This window comes from Girardinichthys multiradiatus, chromosome 2 (genome assembly GCF_021462225.1).
Source record: "Girardinichthys multiradiatus isolate DD_20200921_A chromosome 2, DD_fGirMul_XY1, whole genome shotgun sequence".
In the NCBI taxonomy this organism is placed as follows: Eukaryota; Metazoa; Chordata; class Actinopteri; order Cyprinodontiformes; family Goodeidae; genus Girardinichthys; species Girardinichthys multiradiatus.
Window position 1 is genome coordinate 30,127,834 of NC_061795.1, and position 16,185 is coordinate 30,144,018.

The 16,185-nt window shown below is 37.6% G+C and overlaps 1 protein-coding gene across 1 annotated transcript in view; it reads right to left on the minus strand.

The window, feature by feature from the left end:
- Window positions 1-5,323: 5,323 nt before the first annotated feature.
- Window positions 5,324-16,185, minus strand: part of grm3 (glutamate receptor, metabotropic 3) — a 65,044-nt gene continuing 54,182 nt past the window's right edge. Inside the window, exons 9-13 of the mRNA XM_047353100.1 lie at window positions 14,862-15,171; window positions 14,561-14,754; window positions 14,322-14,454; window positions 10,644-10,821; window positions 5,324-7,707 (exon numbers count right to left, since the gene is read on the minus strand). Coding sequence (XP_047209056.1) covers window positions 7,631-7,707; window positions 10,644-10,821; window positions 14,322-14,454; window positions 14,561-14,754; window positions 14,862-15,171 — 892 coding nt within the window. The 3' untranslated portion in view covers window positions 5,324-7,630. The remainder of the gene's footprint in view (window positions 7,708-10,643; window positions 10,822-14,321; window positions 14,455-14,560; window positions 14,755-14,861; window positions 15,172-16,185) is intronic.

The window sequence follows — 16,185 nt, forward strand, 5'->3', positions numbered from 1 at the left end:
CTGAGATGGCTGTCAGGCGGCTGTGTGTGTGTTTTAACCTTATCACGATTCAGCTGTGAAGTCACATTGGGAAGCAATTAGCACCAAATGAACGGATCAATATTACATTTAAAATGTGGTAGGCCTTACTTTAGAGCAAAAAGAACTGTGACAAATTAATCCATCATGGGATTAACATGGAAAGAAAATTTAAATGAATTAAAACTTGGTTTCTGCTCCACAGAAAAATGAATGAAAATAATTGTTTACTTTAAGATCTTAATCTGGCAGATAAGAAGTATAAATGCAGAAGAAAATGTCCAGAAAATGTGGATTACAGTCAAAATCAGATATTTACACGCACTGTATAAAAAGATACATAACCTTATTTTTCTGCCAGACATTAAGTAATTTGCTGGACATATTTGGTGTAACTGAGTCAGGTTTGTAGAACCACCTTGCTCACACACATTTTCAGCTCTGCCCACAAGTTTTTTATGAGCACGAGATCAGGGCTTAGTGTGATGACTGTTCTAAAATAGTAACTTTGCTCTCCTTAAGTCACTTTGCAACTAATTTTTCTGTATGATTGGTGTCCTTGTCCATTTGGAAGACCAATTCAAGCCCAAGTTTTAACTTCACGGCTGATCACCTGAGAAGCTTTTTGAATATTTCCACGTAATGTTCTTTCCTCATGATGCCACCTATTTTGTGAAATGCACCTGTGCCTCCTGCTGTAAAATGGACCCACAGCAAAATGCTGCCATCCTCGTACTTCATGGTTTAAATTTTGCTCTCAGGCTTGCAAGCTTCCTCCATTTTCCTCAAGATGTAATAAAGGTGTCTGAGAGTATTTGCAAACTATAATCTGCTTTTTATGTTGCTTTTGTAATAATGGCTTTTGAGCAGCCTTTTTGCCATCATCTTCAGTATCTATTTTGCTTTTGTTCTGGAGCTAATTCATACATTTCACAGGAAAACGTGTTGTCACACTAGACAACAGTTAGTATGAGGTGTTTGCTTATAATGAGTTCTCATATGTGCCTTCATTTAACTCAAATGATGTGAATTTATTTCCCCAAAGTGTTAACAATACATTTTTAAATTGAACTGATTAAAACAAGCTAACAAAGCCATGACATTGTCATATGTTGAGATGTTTAAATGCAAAGTATGGAGCACTGTTCAGTCCATCATCTGAAAATTCATAAACAGACCTGATCAACCACCTAAACTGACAAGTTGGATGAGTAGAACATTATTCAGAGGTGTTTCTAGTAGGAGTGGAGGAGTAGCAGTGCTTTGAATAAAGATGCTTTTGGTCTTTTCTTTGGGCCTCCAGTGTGTTCCTTTTTTATTTAGTTATTTATTTTTTCAGATGTCCATTTCAATCCTGGAGGAGCTGCAAAGACCCACAGCTCAGGTGGCAGAACCTGCCACCAAGACAACAACTAGTCTTCATAGAGTGGCAACAAGAAAGACATTTTTAAACAAATAAAATAAAAAGTCTTGCTTGCAGTTTGCCACAAGCCATAAAATGGACACAGCAAATGTGGGAGATCCCTAGCAAATTGCGGGACAACTACTAGTCATGCCCAATACAGATCAGAAATTATTGAAAGAAAGCCATTCAATATTCCCTCTGCAGTTTGTCACAAGCTAGAGGGGCCCTGTCAAACGTGGAAGTGGGTGCACTGGTCAGATCTCACCAGAATTGAACTTTTTCGCCTTTATGCAAACTCTGCGTTGCAAAACTAAAAAAAACTAACACTGACACTGAAAACATCCTCTCCACTATAAGGCAAGCATGGTGATTAAAGCAACATGTTGTGGTCATGCCTTGCTGCAGGGACAGGGAATTTGTTCAGAGTAGATGAGAAAATGGATGGAAGACCATGGAGAGACCATAACTTACAGTCAGCTACAGTGGAATGGATCATATCAAATTTGAGAGAAGAATCTAGGTCTAGATCTTACTAAGAATCTGGGATAAGACTGGAAATCTCATGTTCACAGATGCTCTCACTCAAATCTGAATGAGGTATTTAAGTAAAAATATCTCTAGATCTGCAAAGTTGCTAGAGAGACATACCAAAAAAGACTTGCTGCTGTAATTGCAGCAAAAAGTGGTTCTTCAAAGTTGCAGATTTAAAAACATCATGCTATGTTGGTCTATGACATTGGATCTCTGTGGTTTTGCAAAGCACTGTATGAGCTGCCTCTCTTTCTAATTCTGCTGGGACATTTAAGGGCACAAGAATGGTGCAGTGATCCACGCCAACCACCAGAGGGAGATCATTGCAAGGATAGAAGGACAGACCCCTCACCCTGCTCTATTTATGTGAACTTTAAAAATTAACCCTAAAGATTGGTGGGGAAAAGCCTATGATTAACCCAACATAAAAGTAAACAAACAGAACATCCTGCACTTCTTTTCTGAAAATCCCTGCTCTAATATAAAAAGTCACATATTCTGCAAAAACAGGCCGGAAAAAAAACACAAAAAAACGTTGCTCATCTTTATCTCGTATTCTTCTTTTTTAACAATTATCATAATTTCTTTCTTTACCAGGCTAGTATTCAACACTGGCATGCATTGTCCTGAAGCTCTCCAGTAGATTGTTTAATTGGAGTGCCATTACTTGAGGGAACAGATGAGGCAGAGAGTTAGAGCCATCTTTAAACGTTTGCCAACAAACACTGTGAATAGAGCCTGTGTGTGTGTAGGTGATGGTGCTGCTGATGAGACAAATCTACCTACTTTTTACAGCATTCAGATGGTAACTGACTATACACATAGGCTGACGTTTCTGTACATGGCAGAGAAAGGGATGAAGGAACAACAGCAGATATTTGCTTCATGGTCTTTATTATGATGTCATCACAGCCTCTTTATTGCACATTTCATAAATGCAGGAGCTATTGCTTTGTGACCAGCCAGTTCCAGAGTTCAGATCCGCATCCGCTTCATTTTGTCTTCTGAGATCCCTTCTTGTTTCAAAGCCCAGAGGCCAGGGACACATTCTGTTATATAGAAGGGGGCTACAGCATGGAGACCTTTGTAAAAGCACATGACAGTTGGCAAAGCCTGAATAGAGGAACAGTGTTCTTAATAGACGGCTGTTTGAATAGAATATTCATGAGGGAAACCAATTAAAGAAGTTTTCAGATTAATTTATTGTGGAGGTGAGATGATCATTTCCATGAGGAAATGAGAAATAAAGTGATGCTATTTCTTTACATCTGAGTTTTCAATTTAATCCCCCCCCACATTCATTTGCCGAATCCTTTGTCTGACATCCTTTCATCACTTTTGTAACCTCGTCGAAGCAGCCTTCATGGCATGTGCTTTAGGAGAGCGCTTCAGTTCATGCGTTTGCCACCAGACTGTCGCTTTGGCTTTGGTGCTCTTGGCTGAGACCGAATCAGTCACAAGTTTCACACACGGAGTGGAAATGGGGTGCACAAAAGGTGGTAAGGGAAAGGTTAAAGGGTGAGGCAGACTGTGAGAGAGACCGTCAGAGAAGAGTGTGAGACTGTTGTCTTGGACTGGTCTCTGGACTAAATGAGTGGAGAATCAGGGTTAAGTGCTCTGTTTGTGTGCCTATTAAAAAGCCGTGAGTACAGGGCCCTACTGAGCCCGATCTCATCGGTCTCTGCCAACTTGGATCAGAACCACGAACCCTTTTTAAAAGAAATCTCTCTTTCTGTTCATCTTTACTCAGCCACTCCTCACCCCTTCTCCCAGCCCTTCTCTTCATGCTGACAAATAAGACATTCCAGCATTGGATGTGTTAGTTGTGGTTGTCCATAACAACCTGTCATGTGGTTTGTATCTTGTGGGAGCAGGACCACAGAGTGAATGGCTAAACCTTCTTCTAACAAACACTGTGAATCTCTGAGATGCTTTGAGCTTCTATAGAGGCACTGCAGACTTCTGGGCTGTGGGAGTGCTTTACATAATCCAGCAGCAGCAGCAGCAGCAGCAGCAGCAGCAGCAGCATCCCTTTTCTCTGCCACATTGCTCCCTCTCCTGCTGCTCTCTGCACCTAACAAACACACCCCAATGTAGGTCGTCTCCTCCTGACACATCCTTTGAAATTTCTCTCCATCCATCTTTCAGTGTAGTAGTACTAACAGGAGGCTGTGCAAACATGCTGACCAGTCAAAAGATGGAATCTCTAAAAGTTCTGCCCTCATCTACGTTGTAATTTTTTTTTTTGACAAAGCAGCTTTGAAAAAGTGATTCTGATCATATTTTGTTGAAAACATCAAATGTAACAGTCACACTTTATTTTAGACAGCATAGTATATGTAAACATTTAAGATCAATTTAGTAATAAATTACGACTATCTCAAAATTTCAACAAATATTTGCAGAAAAATCAAATGACTGAAACAAAATTTTTAGAAATTGCTCCGCTATCTTTACCTATTTAAATTTTCTTTCTATGAACTATATATATAGTTTTTATTCAGTAATATTACTAATCACATCCAACAGAGAGCCTGCAATCTTCCTTGCCACATTTGCATCTGTATGAGTGACCTAATCCTTTTTTTATTTTATGTTATGCATATCTGTTCTACTCTAACATCTTTTGTTAGCAGGGATCAGCCAGCAGCTGACAAAATGTGCTCTGCTTCCTCTCATGAGCCTCTGTGGGACTACCAAAGCCAGCTGCTCCTCTGTGCTCCCTAACGTAAACACGTTTTAACATGAGCTTGTAAACTGCACACTTCAACAAGTCAAATACTCACTGAATTCCTCCTAATGATGTAGCCTGTCTGTTTCCCCCATCCCCTCTCTTCTTTACCTGGAGCTGCTAAGATTTTAAAAGGGGTGGGGGTGGGTGGGTGGTTGGGGGGGGGGTTATGTTTTAAAAATATTCTTGTCTTGCTTTACGTCAGACTGGAGGAAGCCAGTTTAAGCTTGCGATTTGTCAAGAGTTACTTGTCTATTACTTTAGGCAAACAATCAATGGCACTTATTACAAAGCCATGTTGTCCTGTAGCTTCACATAAAATAAACCTGCTGCCTTAGAGGCAAAGTCTTCATACTGAGGCAACTTTTTTTTACATTTACCAAACAAAGACTTGGAGCTGGTAGTGTAAAACCGATCTCTAACAACATCAATTTATCATACACGCATTAAGGCACATAGCCATATTCAAAGTATCACCACAGACGGTATCTATGGGGCATAAATCATAGGCTACTACTCCCCTATAGATGAAAAAAGTCAACCTGTGTTCAGCAAAACATACCATTTTTCTTTATATATATATATATATAAATATATATATATATATTTGTTAATTAAGATAAGAAAAAAATCATACAGTGGTTTGCAAATGTATTCTTTTAAAGTTACAAACTCAATTTATTTATTGGGATTTTATGTAATAGAGCAACACGAAGAAGTACTTTACTGGGAGATGGAAGGAAAAATATGTGTGGTTTTAAAAATGTTTTAAAAATAAAATCTGAAAAATGTGGCATGCATATACTTTCAGTCCTCTTAAAATGCTACCAATCAAAATCCTGTGCAATTAATTAGTAAATGGAGACTACTCGTGTGTACTTAAGTCTCAGTATAAATACAGGTGTTCCTTGAAAGCTTTAGAGGTTTGTTACACAACATTAGTGAACAAACAGAAGACCAAGGAACACACCAGTTTAGGGATGAACTTATGAAACAATATCCCAAAATGTGGACATCATATACAGCACTGTGTAATCCATCATACCAAGTATGGCACAACAGTAAACCTACAAAGACTTGTCCTTCCACCTGAACAGACATGAAGGGAACAGGAGACCATTAATTATAGAAGCAGTCAAGAGACTATTACTAACTCTGGAAGAGCTGCAGATATTTGCAACTCAGGAACCGAGAATCTATTCAAGAGATAACTGTAACTCGTGCACATCTCTAATCCAGCCCTTATGGAAGAATGGCCAGAAGAAAGTCATTGTGGAAAGAAAGCCAGAAAAAGTCCCATTTAACACCAGACATAAATGTGAAACAGTAAATATGTGCAACAAGGTGCGTTGGTCAAATCAGACTAACATCGAATTTCTGGCCTACAAGCGACACTCATTTTGTGGTGGAAAACTAACATTGCACATCACACGGAACACGCCATCCCCACCGTGAAAAAGGTGGTGGCTGCATTATGATGTGGGAAAGCTTCCTTCTGCAGGAAAAAAGAAGCCAGTCAAGTTAATGGTAAGATCAATAGGGGTATTTCCAGGGCAATCTTAAAGAAAAAACTATTAGTAACCCATTCAATCTGACTAAACTTGAGCAACATTGCAAAGAATAATGGGCAATAATTTCAGTTTTCTGATGAACAAAATTGGGAAATACATACCCTAAACATCTTGCAGCTATAATTACATCTAAACATGTTTTTACAAAGTACTGACTCTGCAGGGCTAAATAGAAATGACAAAATTCTTAAAAGATTTTTGCTTGTATAATTTTTTCACTTCACAATTATACAGCTTTTTGTTGTTCTATCCCATTAAATCCTACTAAAATACATTGAAATCTATGGTTGTAACATGACAAATTGTGAAAAAGTTCAAGGGGTCTGAATTCTTTTGCAAGGCACTTTAATTACTGGCTAAAGCGCTGATTCATTTTTGTTTTTTGGGGCTTTCACAAAGAGTTAGCTGTACTGTCTTTTCAGTGCAGCTATTCGTTATTGTTAGTAATACATCACAGCAGTCTTTAAAAGACAGAGCAGCTTAAGAGTGGGAGTAAAAAAGCTTTGCTTTGCTGAACACACGTCTGGAATTATGGCCATTCAGATAAAGGGATTCTATAATTAGAAAATAAAAACAATTGTATCAAAAGCAAAACATCTTTTTACCGCCAAAACAGCCACAGGTTTTTACAAAGACCCAGAACATAACAAACCTCTATTAAGATGTATTATAATGTATTCTAAAACTGAAATATATCACTAAATTTGATAGTCCTTCCTTCCTTCCTTCCTTCCTTCCATTTTCAATTTCTTGTCTGGCTGTTCCAGTTTGTCCAGTTTTAGCTTTTTGCCACATTCATTCTAGTGTCAGACCTTTAACATTGTGCTGTTTGAACCATCAGTAGTATCATATACAAATGTACAGATCCACATTAGAAATGCTTACACAGTTAGTTATTACAATGAATTACTACAAAAAAGCATGATAATCAAAAGTCTGTGGGTATTGCAGTGAGGCAAGCAGAGCCACAAATGTGCATCCAGATGGAAGGACTCAGTCCCCCTACCACGTTTAAGCTCATGTCTATTTACATTGAAACAAAGCTATCAAAAACAAAGGCTCCAAAAATTTCCTCCTAAAAACAGTTTTTTTTTGTTCTTTTGTTTCTCTACGTACAACAATGTTGATTCCGTGTATATACATCCCTAGAAAATAATTTAATTATAGTTACACACTTTCTACATTTGTAAAACAATACAGTTCTAGTCCACAAGGGTGGCGTTGCTTGTGTTCAGTATGTGCATGTGTTTGCATGTGTGTGTATGTAAAAGAGTGTTTGTGTGTAAAAGGGGGGATGAAACAGCTGTAATGGAAAAATGTTCGTCATTTGGCTAACAGTCGCAGGGAAGGGTTTAGAGAGGGGATTGGATGTTGTCACAGAGAGGAAGTGGTGGAGTCAACTATTTCTCTCCCATTGCACACTGTTGGGACGAAGTGGGCACTGACGGAAGCTAGAAGGAACAAGAAGGAAAAAGATTATTAAAAAATGAAGACTGATCATCAACAAGTAAAAAAGTTAAAGTTGAAAATGTTTTACTGAATAGCAACCAAATATTAAAAATTACATGTCACTTTACAGTTTCCTTTCAACCCACTTACAAGCGATCCTCATGTAACTGCAGTGCTTTTCATTATTTGTCCTAGTACTACTTTTCATTAGTACGATTTTGTTTTGGATAACTGATCAGGGTGCTGGTTTGTTTTACGGCTCCATGCTACTGCTCAACATTTCTCATGACTTCTTCTTCCTCACTGAACGAATCACCATATAGATTTTTGCCTTACAAATTCTCATTCAAGCTCGAAACTTTACAACTTTACAATTTACATCCCAATTTACAATTGAACTCAGACATTTAAATGTCTGAGTTCAATATTTTATTTGTAATGCCATCACTTTTAAGCTGGTTTTGGCTGCGTTCTTGACTGCCTACTTGGTTTCTTACTTTTTACTCTTCTTTTTAGATATTACTGAGCTTTGGACGTGGAAATGGATATAACTACCATGGACTTAAATCCTAAACACAATTTAGAAGGAAATGCAACAATTTTAAAATATGTGCTTAAAAACATGAAATTTCTCATTGATTCTGTAGGAATTTGTTACCTTACAATACATAATACTAAGGATGACGACTGTCCCAACCTTCTTTATAACTGACAAAACTGCTCCAAAGAGTACAAGGTTTACCTTTTGGTGTTGTGCATATTGATGAAATTGTTGTACAGAAAGCCCGATAAAAAGAATGATCAAAATAACTCAGAAAATACTCTGTCAGTTGCACAGAAATATAAAGCAAAAAAAAAAAAAAATACCCAAATGACACAGATTTCATTTGAAGTAAACCTGTGATATCATACAGTTTTTTCATGCATAGACACAAGGCTACAATATGCAGCTAACATTCACCCATCCATTTTCTATATCTGCTTCTTCTGTACAGGGTCGCGGGGGATGTGTGACGGCTGATTGACAAAGAAACTATGACAAACACCTGAAGGAAAAATGTTAACTGCTTCTGAGACCAGAGCCAATCAATTTAAGAGCTACTTATAGCCTCAGGTACAGCAGGTCAGAAAACAGCACTATCTCTTCTCTCCTCTCTGTCAGCCTTAACTTTAGCACAGTTTATTCACTGTGTTCACATGAGGAAACCCAGCCACTTCATTCATTTTCCTTCTTTTGTGAAGAAAAATAATAGTAAAAACGTTTGTAAAATTGTTCATTTCCTTCTAAATGCTAAATCTTGTTAGCAAACTTTATATTTCCCAGGTATTGTTTTCAGTAAGCTTAGGAAAAGTGAGAACGAATAAAGATAAAGACACAACAAACCAAGAAGGGGCAAAGAACCAGTTTTCAGACTGTGCAGGTTTTTTTAGAATGTCACATCTTAATTGAAAGGTATTTTAAAAGGCCTTGGCAACTTTTGCCAAAATAAACAATCTGTTTTAAGCTTGACAAAAGAAGAGGGAATTTACTAAATTCATTTTGTGTTGGTAACAATAAGAGGGTAAGCAAACAATTGTGCCAATGATTATGTGCAAATGTTTTTCTTCGAAGATCGCGCAGTCAGACAAGAGACTCAAAATCTGCACGGAGAATCAAAAGCACTTATAGAACACTAAGTCTTACTTTCAGAAATGTATTTCAAACAGTTTATGGCAGAACTCATTGTGCAAACAAGACAGTTTATAAAGGCAAAACATTCACTATTCCTCTTGCTCAGGGACAGCTACAATAGACATGACTTCCCTGCAATAAGCTGGCTTAGTAGCATGCCTAAAGTTATGCACAGACCATAAATACGTGCTCTGTTTATGATGTTAAATACTTTAAAAAAAATCCAACGTTGTGAAAGAAATTCACTTCGCAATGTGCTTCATAAGAAATGTCACGCTTAACTGGAAATTGTGTTAAAGAACAATCTGAGACCATCATTTTGAGACACAAACATTAATTGGTCATCTGTTAAAATTTGTAACATAACCTAATTACCTTGGTCAAGGAGGTTATGCTTTCATTTGAGTTTGTTTGTCTGTTTTTCTGAGTGTGTAAGTCAGAAACTTCACAGAAAAAGTTACAGACAGATTCTTATGAATCTTTTTTGCTAGAGGTTTGCCCTAGACCATGGAAGAATTCATTACATTTTGGTGGTGATCTTGACCGCAATCTGGATCCAGGATTTTTTTTATTTTTATTCTTTTCCATTGAAGGACATTTTTGCATCTAACTCCACAAAAACAAACAAAGCACGAGGCTTGACAAAAAGTAAGGCAAAACATTATCATATGTTCTACCGTATGGCAACGTATTTTGATGATTGCAGCAGAAGTGTGGATCTAGTGATCAAGAATGTGGAAAAATAAAATATAGGGCCAATAGAAAATGTATTAGTGTAACTAAACATATAAAGCTATAGATGTACAACTAACATTAAATTGTGGCTGAAGCTCTGGTGGTTCGTTAAGGTGCTAACAGATTTGTAACCTTTGAACTAATAGTGACATAAATGTAATTCCAAGTGCTAATGGTACAGAATTTGCTGATCAATATTTCTGCCCTCACATGACACCACTGCCATGTGCAACTATGCAACCTCATACCAGGACAAACAACATCTTTCAAACAAATGGGAGTAATTTAATATTTATTTTATTCTTGTTGGTCTTTTACCTTGTCATCGAATTAAAGTAGCTGTAAGAATGACCTACAGTTTGTACCTACAGTTCCAGTCAGAAATGTAAATGCACTTATCATTGGCAAGAATGCCACACTTGGTAGAGAAAAAGGATTTCAGGATTCAGCACAAGGAATCCTTGTGAACAATGAATGCCAAACAAGCCCATCTGTCAGAGACAACCTGCCATCTCAATAAAAATAACCTACCATGGGATGCGTATGTAGTGGCAGCCCCGCTGACACTGAAGCGGTTGAGGTTAAGCCGGTGACTGGTCACATTCTTCTGGGGCTGAAACATGATGATATGGACTTTGGGAGCAAACATACAGCCAAGGACTACAAAGCCACTTAGACTGACAGAGATACACATGGTAGTAGTCTGAACCTGTAAAAATGATAAGTGAAAAAAAAAATGATTTGAAGACTTTTAAAACTTTCATTAATAAAGCTTTAAATAATTTAGTTGATTATTTCAAAGTCCCTGTTGTCTGCTCAGTGCCTTGCAAAAGTATTGACACCCCTTAAAATGTTTTATATTTTGTCACATTATAACCTCAAAATTCTGTGTGTTTTATTATGATTTTAGGTGAAACACCAACACAAAGCATAATTATCAAGTAAATAAAAACCTGAAAAGTGCATGCATTTGTATTCAGACCTTGTAACTTGGATACCCATAGATGAAATCCAGTGCCTTCAGAAGTGGCCTAATTAATAAATGCTATGTGGGGAACAAAACTGAAGTATCACGTAAAGCACTTGGAATTGTCTTGTTGCTGAAATGTGCAATATAAATAAAGTTTGAAGTAAATAAACGTGATGTTTTTGGCTCACATTTAAAACGTTGTGTGTAGTAGAAAACTTACGCCGCACTTTACCCTGAAAACACCGTATCAAGGGCGAACCTTGGTGGTAAGAATATCTTGCTCAGGGGATGTAAAATTTGAAAACCATCTAGCATGTTCCTTCCACTTCACAGTTATGGTGTTTTTTGTGATGGTCTATTGCAGAAAATACAATGTTTCTTGTTGTAAGGTGAAAAAGGTTCTGGGGTAATAATAATATTGCCAGGCCCTGTAAACGTCTTTAGAAAAAATTATTACATCATTATGATTTACTAATCTGTAAAACAAAACATTAAATTTCTGCTTAAGAGATACAAGTGTATCTGACTTCTAATCATGCATACAGAGACACATAAGGCTAGAGTACAACTCTCGTTTTCAGATCTTTTTACCTTATAACAGTCCGGAGAATAACAATTACTGAACTGATCAATAAAGACTCAATCAACAGAGAACACAGAAGCCAAACTTAATAGTCTCTCGCTGCTCAAGTTTGTTCTGTGTGGTTCACTGTGTAAATCAATGCTAAGTGTTTTCCTACGCTCCTGATCACAGGTCTACAGAGGTGTCTGTTGCATGTTCTGTTCAGGTTCCCCTAATCACTGCTCTAAGTGGTACAGCAAGTAAAATCACAGCAAACTTGAGCACATTCGTCATTAATCAACAATTCAACATCTCTGTTCATGTAAATATTTATGAGCGCGGGAGGATATTATGTCGGCGACAGACTAATCTTTAAGAAAGATTTCTTAGAAGGAAATATTTTTCCAGACAAGAGAAAAAAAATTTGAAGAGACAGACCTGAAGAACAAAAAAAATTTGAGCAATTTTTTTCAGGGATCAAATCTTCACCTCAGGCATTAGCAGTTCTGTCTCGTGGCCTTTGAAACACAGTCTGTATTTGTGAACTCGTCTACTTAAGGTGTGTAGGTGTACACTTAGGATTTTTGCGGTTCAGGAGGATGCTTGTTCACCTTAGATGGTAAGTCTGGACATGTGGCAGCAATTTAACAGCCTGTTTGTCACCTAAGAACTCCGGAATAGAGACATCTGCTGATGGGATTAGCCATAAATTAAAGTTGCCACTGCACCTGCTTGTTTCCTGTGTTAGCTGACTGTTTTTGTTAATCAAGTTGAGGGAAAAGAAGCAGCCAAAATGCATGCCTGGAAAGTAGTGACTTTTAAAATAAATTTTTACTTTTATAAGCTTTTTTTTTTTCAAATATTTAAAAAATACAGCCCAATAATATTAAAAATAATAATATTTTAATCATTAAGCACAAATAAGAAAACAATGAAGTAGAAAACAAAATGAGGCCATTCTCAGAATTTCTATTATTTTTGGGTTATATGACAATAGATTTTGCCATCACAAATGTTAACTAATTGTTTTTTCTTATGGTAATTTAACTTTTATAACTAGTCATTCTTCTATGAGGGGATACATTTATGAGGCAGTGTCATCTCCTTCATTTTTGTAGCTGTCTTGCTTTCACTGCTTGTTTCTTTCTTTCTGGATTGGCAAAGCAGAGTGTAATAAAGACATAAAGACTGATAAGCAACCTTAGCATCAGGTTACCGTTACCCTCTCTTTCTGCACAGATACAGTGCAGAAGTGATGAAGAGAAAATATATTTTTATTTTTATTTAAGACAGAGAACATCCCTTTAGCTAATTCATCTGGCTTTCATAGACTGAAGTTAAAAATGTATCTGATTATAACATTACTACATGTCTAAGTAAATATACTGCACTAAGATGTCATTTATTCATTCATCTTCTATACTGCTTATTCCATAGTGGGTCACAGGGGTAGCTGGTGCCTATCTCCAGCAGTCTACGGGCGAGAGGTGGGGTACACCCTGGACAGGTCGCCAATCCATTACAAAGATACACAGGACAAACAACCATTCACATGCTCATTTACACCTAAGGGCAATTTAGAGAGACCAGTTTACCTAACAGTCATGTTTTTGGATTGTGGGAGGAAGCCGGAGTACCCATGCATGCATGGGGAGAACATGCAAACTCCATGCAGAAAGACCAGGAGTTGAACCCAGGACCTTCTTGCTGCAAGGCAACAGTGCAATCAACTGCAACTGCAGTCCTGTGATTCAATAAAAATAAACACTTCCCTATGCGTTTAACTGCAGTCCACTAGCTTAACTTCGGCAAGTGATCCCTCACTGTGCCTAAGTTTTGCCAAAAATAGATTTTCTTTACAGAGTTAATTTATTTCAGTCCTTTTTATTAATTGGGAGCTTCTGTTGAAATGGTCCACAATACTAAGGTTTGTATTCTGAATTTAAGCAAGAAACTTGACTTAAACAGAATTTATGCAATTTACTTGATAAGAGAAATTACTGCCAGAATTATTGGGTAGAACTGGAAGAGAGGATAAATTCTATCTTCTGTGACATCCCTGATCAAGGATTATAAAAGCCAGCAGCACAGCAGGTCACTTTTCTTCTTTTTCTCTATCTTTACCAAAGTTACCTCCAGCTTTCTGCAGATGTACATGGTGAAAGCAGATCTGGTCTTGAAAAATATCAAGCAATGGCTCTAGCTGTCATTTACATAGATATAAATAAATAAATACCTAAATACATTTAAATGTGGGAAAGCAGCTTTAGTGAAGAGAAACTCTATTCACTTGAGTAAGGTATTTCAGGACCAGTTTTGCAGTTGCACATAATCTCTCAAAAAGAAGCATACAAAGTCAGGTTTGCCAACATTTAACACCAACAAATAACTTTGTGAATATTCCTTTGAGAGTAATAGAATCGTTTACATTTTTTGAATGAAATCTTCAACAGTTGAATATCAAAAATTGGTTTTGAGAAAGCTTTTTCTGCTATGTGTAAAAACAAATTGAAAAGGAAGTGGTCAACAAAAAGTAGGTGATTTATTAGTCTTTTTGGAATGAAAACCTTTTCCGCTTGCTCACAAGAACTGCAGCTGGCTTACTTTGAATTTGGACATTAATTGTTGTTTCCTGTTTTGAATCATTATAATATTCAGCATATTTGCATGCAAATACCCTGTAGTCAGTGGATGTAACATAGAAGATGGGTAGAAAAGCCAGCCAAATTATACAAGTGGTATACATGGTGAATCCAATAAACTTGGCCTCATTGAAGTTCTCAGGGCACTTCCTGGTCTTGAAGGCATACCTAGAAAAAGACAAACCCACATTATCTAATGTATGAAACACAGACAGGACTGACAAAAATGTAGTAACCAGTGGTTCTTATAGAGTCCAGCACAACATGAACTTACACAGTACACAAGATGACCAGGAGAACATCGTATCCCAGTGATAACAGCATGCTGGAGTCTCGCACATTACACTTAAGGATGACAGTCTGTCGTCGTTCTGGTAACGTAAAGCGCCGTGTCCCAGGAACCTCCAGTAACAGCCACACTGAGACCATCACTAGCTGGACTGAGATCAGACTCAGACAGATAAACACCTGGCAAAGAAAGGAAAGAAAGGTGAACTAAGGTCATTGAGTTTCTCTGTGTTAATCCATCCATCTGGCTGATGCAGATTGATGGACAGCATGCTGCACTCACTCACTTGAGAGGATGGGCTAATGAAGCGCGGCCTCACTGCTCCTGCTCCATCTTTCACACCGTTGAAAATTCTGGCGATTCTGTTGGTTTTGGTTAGCAGGGCAGAATAGCACACAGCAAATGACGTGCCCAAGCCGAGGCGCCGGAGGGCACATATGGCAGGAGAGGGTTTGGCCAAAAAGAGGAAAGTCATGGTATAGGACATAAAGACCCCAGATAGGAGAATATAGCAGAGTTCTCTGCCCGATGCTTTCACCAGTGGTGTGTTGTTATGTCTGACGAACACCCAAACCACCAGACCAGTGCACACAAAGCTGCAGAGAGGGAGCATGCATCAAACAATCAATGGTGTGAAATCATGTTGAGTAAGTATTGTTTGACTACAAATGTTGAAACTAATACACACAAACACAATCTGTCTGCAGCATTTAGAGAAGAAATGTACATTGTCCTTTAGGTTAATTGTTTTTTTTATGTTGTAACCTTAATGTCTTTTATTTGAATTTTATGTGATGCTGGAAGGTGAACCTCCGCCCCAGGCTAATGTCCTTTGCAGCCTCTATCTTGTTTCCTCTAGGGATTTCCCTGTATTTAGCTCTATCCATCTTCCCATAAACTCTGACCAGCTTCTATTGTTCCTGGGGAAGGAAAGCGTCTCGACATCATAATGCTGCCACCATCATGTTTCACTGTGGGGATGGTGTGTTGAGAGTGATGTGTAGTGTTTGGCCACACATAGCATTTTGTATATTGCCAAAGCGTTTGGTTTTTATCTCATCTGAACAGGTCAGTTCTTCCACCTGTTTGCTGTGTTTGATATTTGGCTTGTGGCAAAGTGGCAAACTTTAATTATTTTATTATTTTTAATTTGGTTTTCTTTTGTCAATCTGTAAAGACTTGTTGCAGGATATGTTGTCCTGGCAACATATCATGCCACTTGAGCTGTGGGTTTTTGCAGCTCCTTTGGAGTAAGTATGGGCCTCTGCTGCTTCTTGGATTATGGTGCTCCTTGTCCAGCCTGTCAGTTTAGATGGATGGCCATGTCTTATTAGGGCTGCAGTTGTGCCACACAATTTGATCTTGTAGTCCATCTTCTATTTGGCATTTGTCATATTTTATTTACACACACAGTTAAATATTACTGAAATATCACTTGTTTTGTAAAGTTGTTAAAGAAATTCCTAAGTTTAAAAAAAATACTATTACTAGGTTTGAGTTTCAAAAAGGTACGACTGTTCTTTAAACCGGGTTTATGAAAAGAAACACCCACTAGTTTGGTCTAAAAAATGTTTCCGAAACTGATTCTTAATTGTTTTCCTCAACCTCTG